At 38.5% G+C, this 22,753-nt stretch overlaps 1 protein-coding gene across 2 annotated transcripts in view; it reads right to left on the bottom strand.

Annotated features, from left to right (window-relative positions):
- Positions 1 to 342: 342 nt before the first annotated feature.
- YAF2 (YY1 associated factor 2) overlaps positions 343 to 22,753 on the bottom strand; it is a 65,510-nt gene continuing 43,099 nt past the window's right edge. Inside the window, exons 3-4 of one of the 2 annotated variants that reach the window (XM_065887570.1) lie at positions 2,505 to 2,657; positions 343 to 1,718 (exon numbers count right to left, since the gene is read on the bottom strand). In XM_065887570.1, the coding sequence (XP_065743642.1) occupies positions 1,481 to 1,718; positions 2,505 to 2,657 (391 nt within the window). In that variant the 3' untranslated portion in view covers positions 343 to 1,480. The remainder of the gene's footprint in view (positions 1,719 to 2,504; positions 2,658 to 22,753) is intronic. The other variant, XM_065887569.1, reaches the window with a different exon arrangement.

Raw genomic sequence — 22,753 nt, 5'->3', positions numbered from 1 at the left:
CATCTTACAAAAAAGACAGTACCATTGTGCCTGTAAAGAGTACTGCAATTAAACAGAAAATTACATTACCACATGAAACCACCAAATATCACAACTGTCAGGGTCTACAGTTTTCTTTCTTTCTTCAAATGCTATCATGATGTTTTTATGTGATATTCTGTATCCAAGTTATGATTTAAAGTTCATTTATAGTTCAAAAGTCTCCTATAGGTGAATACATACTAAACAAATGGCTAATAGAAAGCAGGAGACCCTAGAATTTAAGTACTGTGTGGTTTCTAAGTTGGATTTTTAGAAACAACAAAAAACACTTTTATTAGTTGTAAACAAAAATGCAAAATCTGTAGTCATAAAAATATTTTATTGGTAAATTGACATAATAGTAAGTGGGGCTGTAAATTTAAATTTTAGGATATTGATAAATGCATAAACTGGCAATTGTTTCTGAAAATAGGGTACTATAATTTTTATAAGAATTGTTATATTTAATAAGAGGCCAATTAAACTGATTAAAGATTAGTTATTTCTCAGTTATTTGCAACAGTTCCCATTTCTGTATTAATTAGATTCACACTTCTATGACCCTGGATAAGTTTGGGGCAAGGAAACAGTGATAAAACTATTAAGTTAAAGCTTTTCCAAAACTGCAGCTTTTAAAATATGACAGGTTTCTTCTCTTCTGTTTTTGCCAAATGCTTATAATTACTTGAATTTTAATGTTCTATATAATACAGAAAATACCAGTGTTCAATGACAATAGCACTAAATCTGAATTATAAAGCCATGTAATCAATGTTTTATTGTTTACTAGTCTGCTAGTAAACATTACAATAAATGAATGTTTTGAAAGATAAGCAAAAAATCCCCCCCAAAACAGATAAAACCTAAAACATAATTCAGGAACAATAATTTAGTAAAATGTGTCAAAAACATTGGCAATGGTTCATACAAATTCTTTATTTAATAACAATCTTCCTATTTAACCACACCAAGTACCAGCAGGTGTATTTAAGAGGATAACCATTAAGAAAATTCTGTTGTAGCAACAGTTGATTAAATTGATTTTTGACTTGTATACATATAACTATTTGTTTCACAATTCTCAAATAATACATATTTAGGCAGCTTGCACTATGTTATAAAAATTTAAATTCGTTACATGCCAATAGTAGAGAATTCAAGAATTATGTGTTAGAATTCACTAAACTAAAAGTGAAAATAGACTTACCAATAACACTGCATAATGAGTAATTCAACCACATTTTCATGGCACCTTTAAGTGTGGAGACCAAAATGTTAAGTCTGGAAATGTTTGGTAGGCATAGATTGCAATAAAATCTAACAAATTTCTATTTTATGTAAAATGCAAATTATGGATTGTGCATGAATATGTTTGTCATGAAAATGTGGTACTTCTTGGCATAATCTGTGTATTTGCATGGTATGACAGAAGTGACTAGGAAATTGGAGAAAATAAACTTTAATGAGATTCTCCGTTCAATGATGAGGCTTCTCCTCTGGGTGAAGATGACCTGGACATTCCCCTCTCTGTGTTATCAGAGCTGGAGCCACTCTGACTGTGTTGATCTGCAGAAGCAGCACTAGATGCGGGCGGTGACTTCGTTTTCTCCTTAAAGTCTGTAATAATGACTGTCAGATCTCCAACGGTAACTTCCAAATGTTGAGCACTACTCCGATCCACATTTTTCAATCTTGGCCTAAACACAAAAGATGATAAAATTTTAAACTAGCTTTTCTCTCTACCAACTTTCTGAGCATGTAATGCATATTAAATTAGGTAAAAATAACAAAACAAATACATCTATCTTTAAAGCTCTATATTCATGTGTAACTAGCCACAAAAATATAATTAAATGTTTGAAATCATTAACATTAATCAAGCCAATCATTCCTGAATCTTCCTCAACATGACAAAAAACTCTGGGAGTAATGTTCTCTTAAATGTGCTTTTATAGCTTTATCATAATTTTGCAGACAGCTTATCAATTTTACTAAAATAAATGTTTTAGAACAGCAGTGACATAGCTGAATCACAGAGGAAGCTGACAACAGCTAAACTTGAGTTATATGCAGGGCTGTTACTCCACTGATGTGCACTTAATGATAAGGGCGTCATGACTGTCTGTTCTGCCTGGACCCATGACCATTTTGACTGGTTAAAGCTCATGCAAATATCTGTTCAGTATTGTGAACATCACTCCTGGCTTTATGAGTGAAAAAGAAACATTTCAAACACAAATGTCTTGTAATCTAGTAAAACAAAAACAAAAAACAGAAAGTGTCCTCACACTTAAACTTGTATTTGTGGCCTCTGTGTTTAATTTCTAATATACCTTCAACTAAGAAAAACACTTTCATGATATAGTAAAAGAGATGAAATCTTTTATTTCTACTTTATATACTTTATATATTGATGTTAAAAGACAATATTAAATGGTTAATTTTATTACTTCAAAAGTGCCATTAAAACACTCTAAATTTACCTGGTTTTCTTATGACTGTTCTTTTTGCTAGTTGTTTCCTTTTCACTTTTTTCTTTTTCTACTTTATCTTTTTTCTCTTTCTTTGACTGTGTAGGGGGCACAAACTGCTGAGTAACCTGCTGTGCAACCAACTGGGAGACAGGCCGAGGTTTCCTGTGTGCATGTTAAAAAGAAAGGTTTTTTTATTATTATAATTTAAGAATGTATTTTTTATGAGAGAATAGCTCAAATTATGAGAATAGATATATGATTTCACATATAAAAATTTCTCATATGTAAGGTAATTCAGATGTGCAATTTAAGATATATATATACACACACATACATTACTGTCTTTCCTATCCAACAAAAATAGAACTATAATAACAGTTAAAAGTTATAGCCCAAGAGATAGTCAAACCATTAAAATGTAACTGTTACATAAATCGACACGAAAATTATTAAAAATGTATATCAAACTGTGCTTATGGGGAAGCACACATAAACAGGAATTTTTAAAATTAAACTTGAAAGTTCACACTGAAATAAAATTTAAATTTATTGCTCTTCTCTCAGAGAAGGAAATACCTCACCATCTGTTACAATGGCTATTCTTTTCTTTAAAATCTTTCATTTATTCACTGAATAAATATTTGAGTGTCAAAATTTCTCACTTCTTACTGCTCAAATCTTTGAGGTTCCTTATGTATCCAGCCACAATTTCACTGTGGTTTTTTGACCTTGGAGATCTGTCCAGTGCTTTGAGACTTGCCTAACTTACTCACTTATTCATTAGAAAAAAATTTATTGAGAACCTACTGCAAAAACTGTACCGAGATAGATGAAATGTTGCCTGACTACAACCTTTGGTACCAGTTGTCACTTTTGGTACAAGTTGTCACTCTATTAGCCCAGGGTCAAGGATGCCTCCAGCTTTACGGTAGAACGTGGGCAGCTGAGGTCAAGATTCAAAGTAAATGGTCTCTAAGTTCTTAAAATGAGAGAGAAAAAGACAATTGAGGAGGGAAAAAAGGTGGGAAGTTAAAAGCAAAGAATAAGATAAAAATACATTAAAAAATACATGTTAACAGATGGTCTATAAACAACAGTAATCTATTGCCTGGAAAATCCTGACCCTATTCTGGTCAGTAGAGTTATTAAAAAATCTTTTCCTTTGTTGCTCTAAAGCAAGACAAAATAGAAACCAAAGAGAAAATACTGCATAATCTAGGATTCAAAGCTGCAAGGAGGAATCCTTTGAAGGAGGAAATAGGAAACGCAGTATATAAAACATCTTAATAGATGGGTACTGAATTTTGTTTAGAACCTACAGAGTCTGAAGTACAGGAAGGATATCCAGGAAAGATGTCCAATACACAATTTAAAAAGCAGGACTGACACAGATACCAGGGTCAATGATGTAAATTAAGAGTTACACAAATGAAAATGATATTGAAAGGATGGTAATTAATGGCTGAGCTTGTTAAGGAAATGAACTTTAAAAAAAGAAAGGACTAAAGTAGTGATTCTCAAATTTAAGGTACATCAGGATTACTGGGAAGTCTTGTTTAGCTTGCTTAGCTCTGCTCCCAGGGTTCTTATTTAGTAGGCCTCGGGGTGGAGCCTAAAATTTGCATTTCTAAATAGCTTCCAAGTTAAGGGGAAGCCTCTGGTCCAGCCACCACACTTAGCAGAGAAGCTTGAAGAAGTGCAATATATTGATACTACTGCAGCATAAAGTCTGAGATGGAGAGCAGGGAGTGGCAGAGAAAAAAAAAAAAGGCTGGACAGATAGGAAGGAACCCGACAATGAAAAGCGAAGGAGTTTGATTTACCTTTAAAAGACAGCAGATCACTGAAGAAATTCAGACTTGAATTTTACAAAGATTACTGGCAGCAATCTGGAGGGGAAAGGTACTACAGAGGCAGGGAAAGCTACTTTAATAGACCAGGTAAAAAGAAAAAGGGCTTGAACTAAAAGGAAGTGGCAGTGGGCTTATTTAGAGACAGGCTGAAGAAGCAGAATCAAGGGAACATGGTGAAGAATTAAACGTGCCTTTCTCACTTCTCAACCAAAAAATATTCCTTTAGCAAAACATACAGAAATTCTTGTTTGTCCTCATGTAACCAACGTTCTGTGGATGAAATCAAACAAAAAATAAAGTCTTAGATGTTGATAAATGCTATGGAAAAAAAATAAAGGAACACAGGGAGTGTTAAGGAAGGAGTTACTGTCTGTTTCCTCATCTAGGATATACACTCCACAAGGAAAGGGATGGTTTCAGGTTTATACATCACTGGATAACTACTACGTAGCACAGTACTGAAAAAATACTAGATATTTAATATTTGTTGAAAAATGAATGAATGATAAAATCAGGCTTAATGAGGAACAAAGATGCTTTAAAAGACAAGGAATACTGTCTCGATGCTTACTCACGGGCCAGGATCAACCACTCACTACACAGACGTAAACAAGTAGTGAAAAGTTAAGAGGAGCAAGAATTAATTCCTCTTTTAATTATGCCAAAATATGGAAAGAGAAAGAAAGTACAAAGGTGTGACAGGTTGTGAAAAGGTTTGGTTAGACTAGTGCCTGGTGAACAGTGAGTCACCTAAAATTAAGAGTCACTCCAAGCTATGCAATGGAATTGAGGGGTAGTCATCATTTGTCTCCTAAGGTATTATGGGTCTCTGAATCTCTTCCTGCCATAACAAATGAAAGTTTGACAACATCCTTTATTATAGTTTGTACTGTCGCTCCCTTCGTCCCAAAATTTAATGCAAAATGAATTTATAAAAATGTTAAACTAAATTACAAGAAAATTGTGAACATTAAAATAAATTTACATTCTAGAGTAGAAATCCTGAAGTTCCTAGCAATCAATAAATTGACATTAATTACTGAGAGGCCATTATCACTAACTTAAGATATATAATAATTTATATTCTCTTTATTTAGTGCTGCCTTTAAGTAAAATTGAATATTTTTCTAGGTTTTTCTGGATTCATTAATAATCTCAGTACTTGGTGCTGTTTTTCCCATAAGATGTAACTGTCTCAATCATGGATTCTCTGATCATGAAGCTTTTCAGGAATATAACGATTGTGCTGTAGTTAGGTACAGAATATTTTTATAACATTATCAATCACTCCCCCACCCCTCCAGCATTTGTCTCCAAGTTGGTGTCCATCAATTACGTGACACAGTTCCTCAATCACTCCCACTTTTATGTGAGAGAAGGGATAATCCTAATTCCCCAGCATCATGGATCTTACAACTGCTGCCAAGTCTTTTTCATATTTAACAGGTTTTCTCTCTCCAGAATCTTCCTAGAATCATTTTCCCTTTTCATATGACCCATAAATCTGAAAATGAGGGAACGCCCTGGTGATGCAGTGGTTAAGAATCCACCTGCCAATGCAGGGGACATGGGTTCAATCCCTGGCCCGGGGAAGATCCTACATGCTGCGGAGCAACTAAGCCTGTGCACCACAACTACTGAGTCTGTGCTCTAGAGGCCACGAGCCACAACTACTGAGCCCGTGTGCCACAACTACTGAAGCCCATGCAGAGCTGGGCTGTGCTTTGCAACAAGAGAAGCCACCGCAATGAGAAGCCCGTGCACCACAGCGAAGAGCAGTCCCCGCTCGCCACAACTAGAGGAAGCCTGCGTGTAGCAACGAAGACCCGATGCAGCCAAAAATTTAAAAAAAAAAAAAAAAATCTGAAAATGAAAGCATATCAGTACAGCACGATTTGCTCCATGAAACCATGAGGAGAGTTAAATAAACTAACATTTTTTAAAGATTGATTTATTTAGTTATTTTTGGCTGCGTTGGGTCTTCGTTGCTACATGGGGGCTTTCTCTAGGTTCAGCGAGTGGAGGTTACTCTTCGTTGCAGTGCGCAGCACAGGCTTCTCATTGTGGTGGCTTCTCGTAGTAGAGCACTGGCTCTAGGCGCACGGGCTTCAGCAGTTGCAGCACGTAGGCTCAGTAGTTGCGGCATGTGGGCCCTAGAGCGCAGGCTCAGTAGTTGTGGCGCACGGGCTTAGTTGCTCCACAGCATGTGGGTTCTTCCCAGACCAGGGCTCGAACCCGTGTCCCCTGCATTGGCAGGCAGATTCTTAACCACTGTCCCACCTGGGAAGTCCCTAAATTAACATTTTTTTTTTTTTTTTTTGTGGTATGCAGGCCTCTCACTGTTGTGGCCTTTCCCGTTGCGGAGCACAAGCTCCGGACGCACAGGCTCAGCGGCCATAGCTCACGGGCCCAGCCGCTCCGCGGCATGTGGGATCTTCCTGGATCGGGGCACGAACCCGTATCCCCTGCATCGGCAGGCGGACTCTCAACCACTGCACCACCAGGGAAGCCCTAAATTAACATTTTAAAACAAGTTATGAAGCTAGAATTCTTCTAAGTGTTATATTCTCAGTGGTAAGAACAAAATACTCAGTAAATGTATACTCTCTTACAAGGTAAAAACCAATAAAGAAAGAACATTAGCTGACCTGGTCAGGTGAGAGACTGCAGTCAGGAGACAAATTAGAAGACCACCACTTCATACTAGAAACGATGGTGCTGGTCATGCTGGGTTTGTGGATTTTATAAAATTTAAGCAAAGGTGTCCCTGGGGCAAGTGGAAATGTGAGACTAGTGTTCTGATAAGCAACCAGTAATTTCTGTACGTGGCATTGTTTGTGGTTGATTTTGTTAGTTTTTAATCACCAACAGATTTTCTATAGTGGTTCTCTTCTGCCTCAAGAAAAATATTATTTTTGTTTTTCAGTAGTTGTTATGTCTTTCTCTCTCTTTTTATCCTAACTTTTCCTAAATGTGTAGTAATTCATTCTTTTTTCACTTAAAGATAACGACTTTGCTCCTCTCTTCTAGGATTATTTGATCTGGTTCAACTTTGGGAGAAAAGAAGCACAAAATATGTGTTTCCATGTAGCTTAACTATTGAAATAAAGTTCTCTGCTGCTGACAGCCTGAATGAGTTTTAAAGATTCTTCAACGAAGGCAGGAGGAACACAGCTTATGATGATCTTTGTACCCTATCATAAAGTGACTCAACTTCACCATGCTCTATTAAAAAGAAAGCCCTCCTAGCTCTAGGGATCTTAAAAAAGTTTAACTATGATCCTTTTTCTACTTAGTGAGAAAAATCTAGAGGATAGTAGGGAATTTTAGAGGTGGGAGATAGTTAACTTAGGATATAAGGGGCAGGGTATTATTTACAAGGTGTGCCTTTTTTATGTTCAGCGATTTATCATTCATGATTTTGACAGTACACCTACAATGCTAAAGGTTCTGTGATAAGGAGGACAAAAAGGTCATCCAGTGCTATCCAGACATATCCCAACTGCACTCTATTGTCATCTACTTGTTCACATACGTCATTATTAGCTGTAACTTGTAAAATATGATGTTCCAAAATTTTGAGATCCCTATGTGTCCCTATGTATCCTTCATAAATAGCTCAAACAGACTGTCTGTGTAAAGTCTGGCAAGTCTGTTGACTTACTGTGAAATGAAAAAAGGGGGGGAACATTTCAACAACCGTTTACGGATAACAATTATTCGTCAGATATAGTTTCTAACTGTGTGTCTGCCTTCCACCCTGCAACAAAAATCCTGTATGCTAAATACTATAAGAAAAATGTTTTAAGCTTGATTAACCTCATCACAACAATTTAACTTTGTCAAGTTGGACAGGCGAAACAAATACGATATAAAACCATTGCTGATTCTTTTCTAAAGGAGGCAGCATTATTCATAGCTCAGAAAGAGGCAATCTGCTTCCCAACACTAAAATATATATAGTAAATTGAAGCAGTATAAATCTCAATGAGTTAAAAGGCTGAACTTAACCCAAACCTGTTGTGAGTCTGCTAATACACTGCTAACAAAAGTCCAAAAATCTAACCAAGGAAGAGTTTTATAAGCAAGCCCCGTTTGACAAATGTATTACACACTTAACACGTGTCAGGCACTATCTAAGGTGCCGGAGACTCACCCATGAACAAAAGAGACACAGTCCTCGCCCTCACAGTTTGCTTAGTGTATGGGATAGAAGCCACACAAAAGGAAACTAACTAAATAAAAGTAAATTTTGTCAGAAGCCCTAAGAAGGAAAAAACGGTGTGTTGTGATTTTAAAAATTAGAGGGCTTACTACAGGGTGGAAAGCACTTTAGTTCATGTTTAGTTCATCACCATGGGCTGCCACCCCCCTTTTTAAGTCATTTTATGAATAATTTACAGAAATAAGAAACAAAGGAACAATATTAAAAATTTTAATAAGACTTTAGAGTGTAGTTAAACCCAATTTTTTTATTCCATTTGAAGGTATATAGACCTGATATAGATTAATGTAACTAATTCCCCATCAGCTGTTAGGCCTAATCCTAGGAACATATCTAATGTTGTAAACAGTGAGTGATTCCTGATTTCAAATACATCTCTAATAGACTTTGGCTTATCTTTACTTCCACTTCTTGCACTTGCATCGTCAAAACACTTTACTTTGAAAACCCTGATGGCTCACAATTTTTTGAAAAGGGGACAGCCATTCCTTGTTCCAAAATTATCAAACATTGCCATTTCTAGACTAGGTATACATCCCTACCCTTCAGCATCTGTCCACTTATGAATCGTATCAAATAAATTTTGATGCCAAATATCAGTGAAGATGAAAGAAATCCATCACTTGTCCTAATCCTAGGATAAAACAAAGGTGGTTCAGGTTCACGGTCACAAAATACTGCATGATAAAGTCCTTTCTGTTGAATGACTATTCACCTCATGAGAAACCATACTCCCTTCTTAAGTCCTTAAAGATACATTGTTCACATAACGATTCTTGACTTTGTGGAAAAACTCGTCCAGGATATTCTCATTTGAAGGCTCAGAGAGCTCTAGCACCATGCAGCCTACAAAGCGTTAACAAGCATGAAGGGCTGTAAGTTACTCAGCGTGAATTCCCTGGATTTCTCCCCAGGCCCTGGGAAGTGCTTTCTATGGACTGGCCTGCTCACTGTATCTTCCCTTCCCAGGATTTCTGAGGTAGATCTTATCTGATAGATCCATTTTTGAGATTTTGTGATGAATCATCAGAAGGAAAGGAAGTTAGGAAGAAACCGCTGAAACAGGGTTTGCTTTGTTGTGGGGCCTGAAGAGGTGTGAGGAGTGTGACTTGGGGGCCAAACTCCTCTGGGAGGGCAGAGGTGGAAGAGGGAAAATGATGGCCAAAACATGTTGCTGCTGCTACGTGACTTTTTTCAACGGCTTCGAGAAATACAAATAAAGGATCTGCTACTTTATTTTGAAATGGTAAAAAAAAAAAAAAAAAAAAAAAGAGTGAATTAATCTACAAAATAAATTAATGAGCTTTAGTGGTCGTCTTTCTTCTGTGCACTTTAATATTTGGTGCATAGGACACTTTTATTTGACGGGTTATTTAATATTTTAAAAAGAAATGTGCATCACATATCTGCGGAACCCCTGCAGCAGCTCTGCAAACTCGTGGTCTTCTACACTCTTCTGCAATGCTGTTGATCTTTTTATGGCTGTGTTCTATTTCCCCAACTGGACTCTAACCCCTGAGTGGGAAAAGATCACATCTTGCCTGTTTCTGTATCCCCAACACTTAGATCTTACGTGTATTAGATACTCAATAAATGTCTCTTAATATTAACAATTATAAATACCAGTTAAATATGATGCATAAATACAACTATAAATCAATTGTGTAAAACACTGATTTAACTAGGCGCCAACTTTCAAGGATTCACTGTCTTGAAGAATTTGCTGATGTCATTTTGCTTTTGAGCCATTTACTTCCTTTTTCATGAAAATGGAATGAAGGGCTTAAGGTACGACTGCTTTCCATAAAAACTGATGACTGAATCAAAGGATAAAAGAGGCCTTTCTGGGCTTCCCTGGTGGCGCAGTGGTTGGGAGTCCGCCTGCCGATGCAGGGGGCGCGGGTTCGTGCCCTGGTCCGGGAGGATCCCACGTGCCGCGGAGCGGCTGTGCCCATAAGCCATGGCCGCTGGGCCGGTGCGTCCGGAGCCTATTGCTCTGCAGCGGGAGAGGCCACAGCGGTGAGAGGCGCGTGTACCGCGAAGGAAAAAAAAAAAAAAAAAAAGGCCTTTCTAAGTGGTTTTCCCCACTCCCAAACAATGAAATAATCTACTCTGATAAAACCAGCACTATCTGACTCACCAGCAAAACTCAAATGTTACCTACACTGATGATACTCAAATGCTTTCTGTTATTGTTTCTGCAGTAGAATCACCATGCAAATAAAATCTTACAAGGAATCTCAGTGTATAAAACTGAAAACAAACTAACTTCTATTGAAGCTGATGTGGAGACATCCGCTTCAGCCCCCATCCACTCAGTGCTCATCCTTGCATCTCCCAGTTAGCCCTGAGGTGTGGCTCTGAGAAAAACAATTCAAAATCTGCTGATCCAAGATATTCACATTAAACTAATGAAATTTACACCTCAGGTTCAATGCACTCTTTCTCGTCACTTGCCGTAGTTTGCTTATAGAATGCAGCAAATAGTATCCTTCAACAGTTTAAGAATCTATGTTGAGTATTTTGAAGAGTTCTTACTCCAAGGTCTACATACATTTAATTTTCAACATCAAGCACTTCCGCAGATGCCCAGGACAAAATTTTCCCTAAACTCCTGGGAGGTGGTGGGAGGAGAGACTTGATTCCTCGGCAGCTACAGAGATACTTTCTGGTAAGTACAGACAAAATAGATGACTACATCAGCTTTATACAAACTAGGTTAGAGTGCTCAGCAATTAAGTCTCTGAAAAATCCCTCAAATCATTAAACAACATCACAGTCCACTCCATTTGAAAGACTAAGGACATGCTCCAGAGCTACAAACAGGTCATACTCAACTTTTCTTTCCCCTTAGCCAAAGAAAAATCAAGTCCTTTCACTTCTTCCATATGACTGGAACAGTTCCCCTCATCATTCCCAGGAGCACCGCTCTCGCCTAACCCGACAGCCACCTCTGTGCTACCTCACTTGCCTCCTCGCCTCCTCCCCTCCAATCCAGGGTTACTCTTCCTTACATTCATTTATTTAACAAACATTTACTAAGCACTTACTATGTTCAAACCACTGTTCTAAGCACTGAGGAGAGAGTACTGAACAAAACTTTTATTGTGCTCTGTTTATTTATTATGGGGTGACTTTGATTCTTATTTCAGAGAAAATAGAAGCTATTCAATTAACATTTCTACAAGCTGCCATCTGTGGCCATATACTCTAACTTCCCTCTCCGTATTCCTATTTAAGGCCATGACTCTATCTGCCAACTGGATCCCTTCTCCAGGACACCACTCCTGCTACTGACCTCTTGCTCTCCTGCTCCAACCATATTTCCTTCTCTAAGTTATTCCTGTCAGCATACAAACACATTATGATAGTTCTTACCTTAAAAAGAAAAAAAAAGAAAACCCATCCCTACTTCCACATGCCCTTCTAGCCACTGCCCCATTTCTTTCTTCTCTTTTCCACAATAAGCGTCAAATGATTTGTCTATACTTACTTTCCTCCCTTCTTTCATGGGCTCACCTCTATCAGGTTTTTGCCCTGACTGGACATTCTACCAAACGTATTTCTTTCAAGGTCATCAACAATCACTTTACCATATCCATTAGTCAACTGTAACTCACATCTCGCTCGGTCTTTTCAAGCCATATTTTACAGAGTTTATCATGCATTCCCTCCTGCAAAACTATCTTCACAAGCCTCTAGAACCACACTCTTTCGTTTTTCTCCTGCCTCACCTGCTTTTTTTTTTTTTTTTAATTTATTTTTGGCCACGTTGGGTCTGCATTGCTGTGCGCAGGCTTTCTCTAGTTGCGGTGAGCGGGGGTTACTCTTCGTTGCAGTACGGGGGCTTCTCATTGTGGTGGCTTCTCTTGTTGCAGAGCACCAGCTCTAGGCTCATGGGCTTCAGGAGTTACAGCATGCGGGCTCAGTAGTTGTGGCATGCAGGCTCAGTAGCTGTGGCTAGCAGGTTCTAGAGCACAGTCTCAATAGTTGTGGCTCATGAGCTTAGCTGCTCCATGGCATGTGGGATCTTCCCGGGCCAAGGATCAAACCCACGTCCCCGGCAATGGCAGGTGGATTCTTAACCACTGCGTCACCAGCGAAGTCCCACCTGCTATTCTTTTACAGTCTTATTTACTGGTTCCTTCCTCTCTTTCCCAATTTCTAAACTTTGGAGGGGCCAGGACTTAATCTTCAGGTATCTCTTTTATCTACACTAACCCTCTAGGATGGGCTACTCAAAGTATGGTCCATCAGTCCAACTCCCAGGTATCAGTACCTGGGAGCCTCGTAGAAATACAAATTCTCAGAACTTGCCCCAACTATGGGTATTTTTATGCAAGCAAAAGCTTGAGAAATGGCTGTGCTAGGTGATCTCATTCAATCCTTGGCTTTAAATACCATCTGTACAATGGTTCTCAGCTCTGGCTCCACGTTAGAATTAACTTGTGTTGCTTTTTAAAAATAATTACACCTAGGGGGCTTCCCTGGTGGTGCAGTGGTTAAGAGTCCGCCTGCCAATGCAGGGGACACGGGTTCATGCCCCGGTCCGGGAAGATCCCACATGCCGCGGAGTGGCTGGGCCCGTGAGCCATGGCCACTGAGCCTGCGCGTCTCCCGCAACGGGAGAGGCCACAACAGTGAGAGGCCCATGTACCGCAAAAAAAAAATAATATTACACCTAAGAAAAAAGAACTTAAATTTTGCTACATCTTATAAACTAGATATTTAAACTGAAATTAATAAATTGAACATTAATTTTAATAATGAAAATAGTGTCTGAATAATCTTTTCTGGGCATAAAAGTTTTCCTCAAGGACATACATACACTCACACACAAAACCCCTCATGTTGAAAAATATGAAAAAATGTGATCCATACGATCCAGCTATTCCACTCTAAGGTATTTATCCAGAGAAGGAAATATATGACTACACAAAGACTTGTACACAAATGTTCACAGTAGCTTTATTTGTAGTGGCCCAAAACTGAAAACAGCCCAAATGTTCATCAACAGCTGAATAAAGAAACAAGTTCATACAATGGAATACTACTCAGCAACAGAAAGGAATCAAGTACTGATACATGCAACAACATAGGTGAGTATCAAAACAATTATGCTTAAAGAAGCCACATAGAAGAGTACACACTGTAAGATTTCATTTACAGAATTCTAGAAAATGCAAACTAATCTGCACAGAAAGCAGATCAGTAGTTGCCTAGTGACTGAAGATGGGAAGGAGGTAGGGATAGTAGGGAAGAACTGAAAAGGGGTACAAAGAAACTTCTGGTGATGATGGGTATGTTCACTACCTTAATTGTGGTGGTGGTTTCACAGATGTATTCATCTGTCAAAACTTATCAAATTGTACACTTTGTGCGTAGTATATCGTACGTCAATAATACCTCAATAAAAGCTGTTTAAAAAAATGTTTAACCTAACCACTAATCAAATTAAAACAGAAATACCTGAGCCCCACTCCCAGGTTAAACAAGAATATACAGGGGTGGGACCAGGCTCAGAAATTTTTTGAAAATTCCCAAGCTGATTATAAAGTGTAACGAAGGTTGAAAATTACTGATCTATACGATACTCCAAAATTTGCATCACCAGCCCCAGTGTCTCCCCCCCGAAACTCCAGACTTATATAACCAACTGCCTACTTACATCTTCATCTGGATATTCAGTAGCAACTCAAAATAACTTATAATTTTGATTGCTCCCTCTTCCCATTCTTCCATTCTTTGACAGTCTTCCTATCTTAATAAATAGCACTCCATTTTTTCAGTTGCTTTGACCAAAAATTAAGACACAATATTTCATTCCCCACTTTCTCTCACACCCACATCTAATTCACCAGCAATTTCTGTCCACTCTACCTTCAAAATATGTCTAGAATTGGATGATTTCACACTACTCCCACTGATAACCACCCTTGCAATAGCTACGAAGATAACTAATGTCCCTGACTCCTCAACTGTTTTGCTACAGACTATTCTCCCACAAAGCAGCCAGTTGATCCTTCTAGATATAAATCAAATTATACCACTCCTCTCCTAAAACAATTCAATGGGTTCCTCCTCCCCACCCAAACCCCTTCCCTAGTTATACTCTGGCAACCAGAGTATATGGCAACTGAGAAGAAAATCCCAAATTCTTGCTCTAGACTGCAGCCCCACATGATTGAGTCCCTCTTCCTACCTCATCTCCTATACTCCCCCCTCTGGAACCCTCTGTTCCTGCAGTCTTAGTTGGCTAGGGCTGCCATAACAAGATACTGTAGAGTGGGTGGCTGAAAGAACAGAAATTTATTTTCTCACAGTTCTGAAGACTAGAAAGTCCAACATCAAGGTATGTCAGTGTTCAGCTTCTGGTGAGTGCTCTCCTTCTGGCTTGCAGAAGACCTCTTTACTGTTCCTCACATGGCAGACAGAGGGAGAGAGATCTCTTTTTCCTCTTCTTAAAAGGCCACCAATCCTATCCCATTAGGACCTTATCCTTATGACCTCACTTAACCTGCATTGCCTCCTAAAAGCCCTATCTCTAAACACAGTCACACTGGGGATTAAGGCTTCAATATACAATGGGAGGTGGTGGGGGGCAGTATGTGTGTGTGTGTGCACAATGTAGTCCACAGCACCCAACCTCGCTGGCCTGTGCCTGCCTGGGCGTTTCCCCTGTGATCTCCTCTGCCTACTCACTCCCTCGCTTCTTCCATGTCTCTGTACACATGCCAACAGTTAGGGAAGTCCCTCCTAACCTGACATAAAATAGCACTCTCCTCTCCAACTCTACTCCCCTTCTCTGCCTATTCCTGTCTCCTTCATTATGCTTTATTTTCTTCAAAGCATTTGTTTTTACTTACCAAATTACGCATTATTAGTTTATCGCCTGTCTTCCTTACCAAAAAAGAATGCAAGCTGCCTTCCACCCCCATAAGTGTAAACAGGCACCTTTTTCCTGTTTTATTTTGTTCAACGCTGTTTGCCCTCTTCCTGTGGCATAAAAACAAAACACATCCTAATGTGTTTTTAATGGATGGGTGAACATGAAACCCTCCTACTCAAAAATTTTCAGGGACCTTAGGTGATCCTACAGCAGTTTCCCAACCCTGGCTGCACATCAGCATCACAGGAAGTCTTTTAAAAAAGTACAATACTTGGGCCCCACCCAGACCAACTGAATAAAATTCTCCAGGAGTATTTATCTGGAGATAAAAATACTTGAAAACTCTCCAGGTATTTTTCAAAGCTCCTCAATTGCTCTTGTGCAGCTACTGGCCTACAGAATAAGATCCAAGTGCTAGCTAAACTGTCAGATTTCTCCAAGTCAGACCCTAGGATCTGTCAAGTGAAGCAAATTACTGCATTTCACCTTGTAATACTTTCCTGATGTACCCAGATCCCATCTCTTCCAAATCGCATTCTTTATCTACTCTAGCCTATATTCATCTCTCCCCTCTCTGAAACCCTACAGCACATGTGGACTGTTTCTGATAACCATAGTAAATACATATATACCATGAAATATAGCTTAGTCCCATTTTAAACTACTTATATGTATATTTTTAATCCCCCACATATGCTACACCCATACTGGACACAATAAATACATGTTGAATAAAGAAAGTTTGTTCCTAAAATTATTTCCCTTTTCAATTTGTACTAAACCTGAAAAAGGGTGCATGCTTGAATCTTTCCATTAAGAGCCACTTAAATCAGTGGTCCCAAACCCTGATGACAGATAGGAAACACCTGAGGAGCTTTTAAGAAACTATATCCTTGGGCTTCCCTGGTGGCGCAGTGGTTGAGAGTCCGCCTGCCGATGCAGGGGACACGGGTTCGTGCCCTGGTCCGGGAGGATCCCACATGCCGCAGAGCGGCTGGGCCCGTGGGCCATGGCCGCTGAGCCTGCGCGTCCGGAGCCTGTGTTCCGCGGCGTGAGAGGCTGCAGGAGTGAGAGGTCCACGTAGCGCAAAAAAAAAAAAAAAAAAGAAAGAAAAGAAAAAAGAAACTATATCCTTGTCTGGACCCCACCTTTAGGAGTTGTGATTTATTTAGCCTGGGATAGAGCCCAGCTATCCTTTTGTATTGATAGTTTGGTTTTTCAGTTTCTAAGGCGTTTCCAATGTGCAGGACAGCTGAGAACCAATGACTGAAATGCATCAAATTCGGAAGCTCTACCTTTTCTAAATACAGAGATTTGGCAGCATTAAAAAGATGTTAACTTACAGTCTGCAGAAAACAGCACTCATATTTTCCAAGCCGTTCTTTTATGATATTGATGAACTCGTACTGTACTTACTGATCAAAATGTCTATTTTAAGCTAAAACAAGTCTTATCCAGAGATTAATTTTCTGTTTTATGGTCCAGCTTCCCTTCTAGTAATCCGTATTTAGGGAGGACTTACTAGTACAAGCAATGTTTCTTAAGTTTCTCTTCTTTTCTTCATTCATTTACTCATTCATGAAAATGTTTATTGTGGCAGGCAGCCTTCTTCTAAGATGTCCCCAATAATCTCACTCCCTGGTATTCCTGTTCTTGTCTCATGTTCCTGGGAGTGACTGGACCTAATTAAGTGCTTCTAACGAATAGAATATAGCAAAATTGATTGATGCCGTTTCCAAAATCAGGTTACCAGAGGACTCTAGCTTCTATCTCCCTCACCTTTTCTTGTCTTGTTGTGAGCGCCTCTGTAAAGTGGCCCACATGACAAAGAAGCCTCTGTTCAACACCCAGTGAGGAAGTGAGGCCTGCCAACAGCCACCTGAGTAAGCATGGAAGAAATTCCTCTCCCACGAATGCCTTTAGATGACCACAGCCCGTGAGAGACCCTGAGTCAGAAGCCCCAGCTAAGCTATACCCAGATTCTTGGCCCACAGAAATGGTGAGGCAGTTTATGTTTGTTGTTTTAAGCAGCTGAATTCTGAGGTAATTTGTTATGCAGCAACAGGTATCTAGTATACTTATTGACACCTATTATATTCCAAGTATTGAGATGTCATCCTTCGTTACAGAAAATCTGATACCCATACTGGAGGATGGTCTCTCTGATACACCTAGCTCTGATCCACTGAATCTTTATATGTTACATAGAGGTTATGGTACTGACTTAGCTCACCAGGGGACTACAACAAGTCACCCATCAGATTATAGCACCTTCAGTGTGGGACAAGTTGTCCTGTGCTTGAGGTTACTCAAGTAAATACTTGATTTGTTCTTCACTTAACGTTCTCATACAGCTGTTCCAACTGGTATTTCTTTTCACTCCTTTGTAATGTTCACCTTTATTCTGTGCTGTCAGTTATTCTTGTTACGCAGTTTACTTTGTGTTGTCTGTCCTTACTCCTTGCTCTATTGCTTTTCCTCTGCTTCTTGGCCTGGTGTGGGTAAGACAGTGGTTTTCAGAGTCATCACCAGGCAGCAGTACTGCTCCTTTCATTTTTCTCTCTCCTTTACCTTTTACCAGCCAGACCTGTTACTTATGTAATAATCAGATCTGTGGCTGTTTTAATAACTGCTCCTGGAACAGCTCAGTGCCATGTTTTCAAAGCCTGGTTTATGTACCACCAGTGGTCCCTGTCATCTGCCTGCTCCACAGACAGCCTGGTATAATCATAAATTTAAAAGGTAAGATCAATTATGATTTTTCACTGAAAACTTGTTATTTTGTAATGTATAATCCAAACTCATAGAAGTTGTTTTAGCTCATAAAAGTAGAGATGAAAATAATTTCAGAAATGCCAGAATTCACTGAACAGGGCTTCATTAGAATATAGAATGTCAACCAGTATGACAGGTAAGTGAATCTGCAAGTATTGACGTGTATGCCCAAGCACCTGGAAAAGAAAAGTATGAATGGAAAGCATACTGATAAATATCTAAAAACTGTTTTGTTTTGTTTTTTAACAAACCAGCATCCTATCACCTTTCGTGATCACAGTATAATCCTCTTTCAAATAGTGGCATGAGCATTAAAGCTTTTAAATTATTTTCAAAAATATAGTACTTTTCTGGCAAACCAAGTAAGTTTTTATAAAACAAGGGCAAAATATGCTCTTTGGTATAAAATCAATGCACTCTGTCACCAAAAACGGGTAAGTAAAAAACTACAAAGGCAGCATTCATAGTTGTACTCAATATCAAAAATATTATAAAGAGAAGCTTTTTTAAAAAAAATTCACAAAGTCAATGACATGTTTAAAGGGAATAATTATTACTATTACTTGTGCATGCTAGCAGGTATTTTTGTTTCACAGTTGGAAAAAAACATAAATGTGAAAAAAATCAAGTAGTTCTTACATCATTATAGACAACCTATTTCAGAGAGAAATGATCAATGATTTTGTTTGATTTATCACTGACATCCCAAGCTACAGAAAAGTTATTTCCAGTAGAGTGAAACTATATTAAAAACTGTGAACCAAAATGTCAGCTGCAAAAGGTGGGTTGGTTGGGGTCAGTACTGATAGAACAGCAGCTATTTGTGTAGATATCAAGCTATAAAAGAGACTGCAGTTGACTGCCTAACTACACGTTGCTTTAGTGTTCAGTGTATAGCTGGCAATCAAAAATACACCTCCCAATTTTGATTCAATGGGATCAGAATGGTCATAAGGTTTTTTGCTATACAAAGAAAACATTATTGAATATACTGAATTTTCCACCTTAATATAAACTGTTGCAGTAAAAAGTATTTAGATTTCTTTAAGAAACTGGTAACATCTGAAATGATCATTTCTATGATTTCTAGAGATGTGCTCAAGTAGTATACGTATCTGAACAATATGTTTAAAATCTTGAATAGTATGAATATGTTGATTTAGGGTACAATACAATAAATTTAATTTTTAGTTTAAGAAAAAGCCAAATATGGTATATGAGGTTGATCACCGAGAGATTGACTTTCCCACTAAAAATAACCAGGAAGTTAATTAATATTACATTTACCACTGACTCAATTTGAAATGTGCAAACTTTCAGCATTTTAATGAGACAAAGTTGATCAAGAATCTGAGAGTTCAAGAAACAGCTTAAGAAACTATCTGTAATTTTGGAGTCATGTTCAATTTTAACATCCAGAATTATCTGAGCAAGCCATTGCTTGTTATCATTTCAGCAACCTATAATTGTAAGTTAGCAGAAATTAAGCAGGAAAAGAAATATACAATATGGGTAACCTGATCTATAGAGTTCAAGCTCACAAGCCCTATAGATCATCTAGCAAACAACATCTCTTTCACAGATGTGACTTATTATAAATAACTATTAGTTTTTAAAATATTATTTTGTTTTTATTACTTTACAGTGATAATTTTTTTAAATTTACCAAAAACTAGTGGTATGCTTATATATCCTTTGTGTTCCAAGGATACAAAACGATTGAGATTCAGTGACATAATGTTTGAGTCTGGCTCTTAAATAAGATTACCTGGAGTCTAATCCTACTCTGATACTTAAAATCTCATTTCTCATTTATAAAACTGTAACTGTGGGAAGTAAATATTGTGGGGAGTAAAAGTTGTGAGCATGAAAATATATTAACACATTGTCTTATACATAATAAGTATTAACAAAGAACAAGAATAAACTTATTTTTTCTTCTTCTTTGAGGTTATCCAAACAATTGAGTATATAAAAAATCTGAGGGCTTCCCTGGTGGTGCAGTGGTTGAGAGTCCGCCTGCCGATGCAGGGGACGCGGGTTCGTGCCCCGGTCGGGAAGATCCCACATGCTGCGGAGCGGCTGGGCCCGTGAGCCATGGCCGCTGAGCCTGCGCGTCCGGAGCCTGTGCTCTGCAACGGGAGAGGCCACAGCAGTGAGAGGCCAGCGTACCACAAAAAAAAAAAAAAAAAAAAAAATCTGAAAGCTAATATGTGAAGGTACTACTAAAATATGATTTAGGAACACATCCTTATAAGAGTTTAAGTTTTTCATACTTTGTCATCTTCAAACAAAACGGCAATGCTACAGTATAAAATCCCAATTTGGAAAAAACTAAAAGCTATTTGGTTTATTCACTTCACCACTGTGTTTCCCAGTTCCAGAGTTGGGTTAGATGACTGCTGCTAGCCTCCAAGACAGTCTCACATCTCTTGGCATTCATGCCCTTGAACAGGCTCCTCCTACAATGAACAGTGCTAATTTGTACCAACAGAAGGATACTGCAGAAATGGCTATAAGTGGGACTTTCGAGGCTAGGTCATAAACAACACTGTGCCTTCTATCTTGCTCACTCTTGATCACTCACTCTGGGGAAGCCAGCTGCTATGTCATCAGAACATTCATGCAAGCCTAGGGGGAAGTACACGTGGCAAGACACTGAGGCCTCCTGCCAACAGCAGCCAGTGTGAGCGCACCATCTTGGAAGCAGATATTGCAGCTGAGTCAAGCCTTCAGATGACTGAAGCCTCAGTTAACATCTTAATTGCAACCTCATGATAAACCCAAGGCCAGAACTACCAAGCCAAGCTGCTCCCAAATTCCTGACTCACAGAAACTGTAAGAAAATAAATGTTTTGGAATGCTGTTACACAGAAATATATAATAAATCTGTTTGCCAAAAATCCAGGTGAAAAGACAGTGGTTTCTGGTGTGGGAAAGGGGAACATGGAAGACGGAAAGGGAGAGGAATGGGAATAGACCTAATCAAAGTGAACAGAAAAAACAATGCAAAGTGTTAAAAATGTTTTAGGCTATTATCTCTAGGTTTCAAAGATCATTTTAATTTTCTTCTTTGTCCTTTTCTATATTTTCCACACTTTTAACAATCTATCTTACTTTTTAAAATAAAAACAGAAATATGCTTTTTAATTCTAAAAACTTTCTAAATTTCATGTATATAATCTTATTAGGTAATAATCTACTTGAAAATAACTGAAGGTCAACTGTTGAGATCACTACTGACTTCAAAGCTTCACCTATTATTTGTAGTGAGGTGGATGAACCTAGAGTTTGTCATACAGAGTGAAGTAAGTCAGAAAGAGAAAAACAAATACCGTATGCTAACACATATACATGGAATCTAAAAAAATAAAAAGAAAAAAAATGGTCATGAAGAACCTAGGGGCAAGACGGGAATAAAGACACAGATCTACTAGGGCATGGACTTGAGGATATGGGGAGGGGGAAGGGTAAGCTGGGATGAAGTGAGAGTGGCATGGACATACATACACTACCAAATGTAAAATAGCTAGCTAGTGGGAAGCAGCCACATAGCACAGGGAGATCAGCTAGGTGCTTTGTGACCACCTAGAGGGGTGGGATAGGGAGGGCGGGAGGGAGGGAGATGCAAGAGGAAAGAGATATGGGAACATATGTTTATGTATAACTGATTCACTTTGCTATAAAGCAGAAACTAACACACCATTGTAAAGCAATTATACTCCAATAAAGATGTTAAAAAAAAAAAAAGCTTCACCTATATGCAAGGCACTGTGCTTAATGTAAGAAGAGACTAAAAGATGAAGACGACATGGTTCCTAACATCATGGAACCTCAATTTAGTAGGAGAAACTGTCAGGAAGAACTCAATAATGGCCTAGAACATGGTATATTCTCAATAAATATTTGTTGAATAAATATGAGGGGTAGGAAATACTAAAAGAGCACATCTACAATTGGGAGAGTCAGAGTGGAAAAGAAACGTGTCAGGGAAGCCTTCCTGAGGAGCTGGTAAGTAAAGTGAGCCTTACGTGTAGAGACAAAGGTGGAACGGCAAGTTGGAACCAGACTATGGAGAGTTCTGATTGATAGAGTCAGTGGTCTGGAGTCTGGATTTTATTCTGGAGGAATAAGGAGCTATCACAATTTCAATCTATATGCTATTCTCTCTAGCATGTTTGAAATTTTACATAATGTTATAGAAATAAAAGTTTAAAAGTTGAATCTTGTTTTGAATCCTCATTGCTGACAATGCAAGGGCATCAGGGTCAGACTGGAAGCAAGGAAAATCATTAAGAAATCATTACTATAGTTGAGAGAGAGGCGGTAAGTGTCTAAAGTAGGGCTTTAGGGGCTATGTGAGAGAGCATATTAAGGAAAATACTCAGAAGTCTATTCGGATTTGAGGGTGTTGAGACAGAGGGGAGGAGTAAACAATGACATCAAGGTTTACAACTGATGCCTAAGGGCATGATGATGCCACAAGAGCAGAGATGTACTTAAAATTTGCTATTTG

This window comes from Phocoena phocoena, chromosome 11 (assembly GCF_963924675.1).
Source record: "Phocoena phocoena chromosome 11, mPhoPho1.1, whole genome shotgun sequence".
Taxonomy (NCBI): Eukaryota; Metazoa; Chordata; class Mammalia; order Artiodactyla; family Phocoenidae; genus Phocoena; species Phocoena phocoena.
Note: the sequence above shows the minus strand (reverse complement) of the source record. Positions and strands in the feature narration are given on the sequence as shown.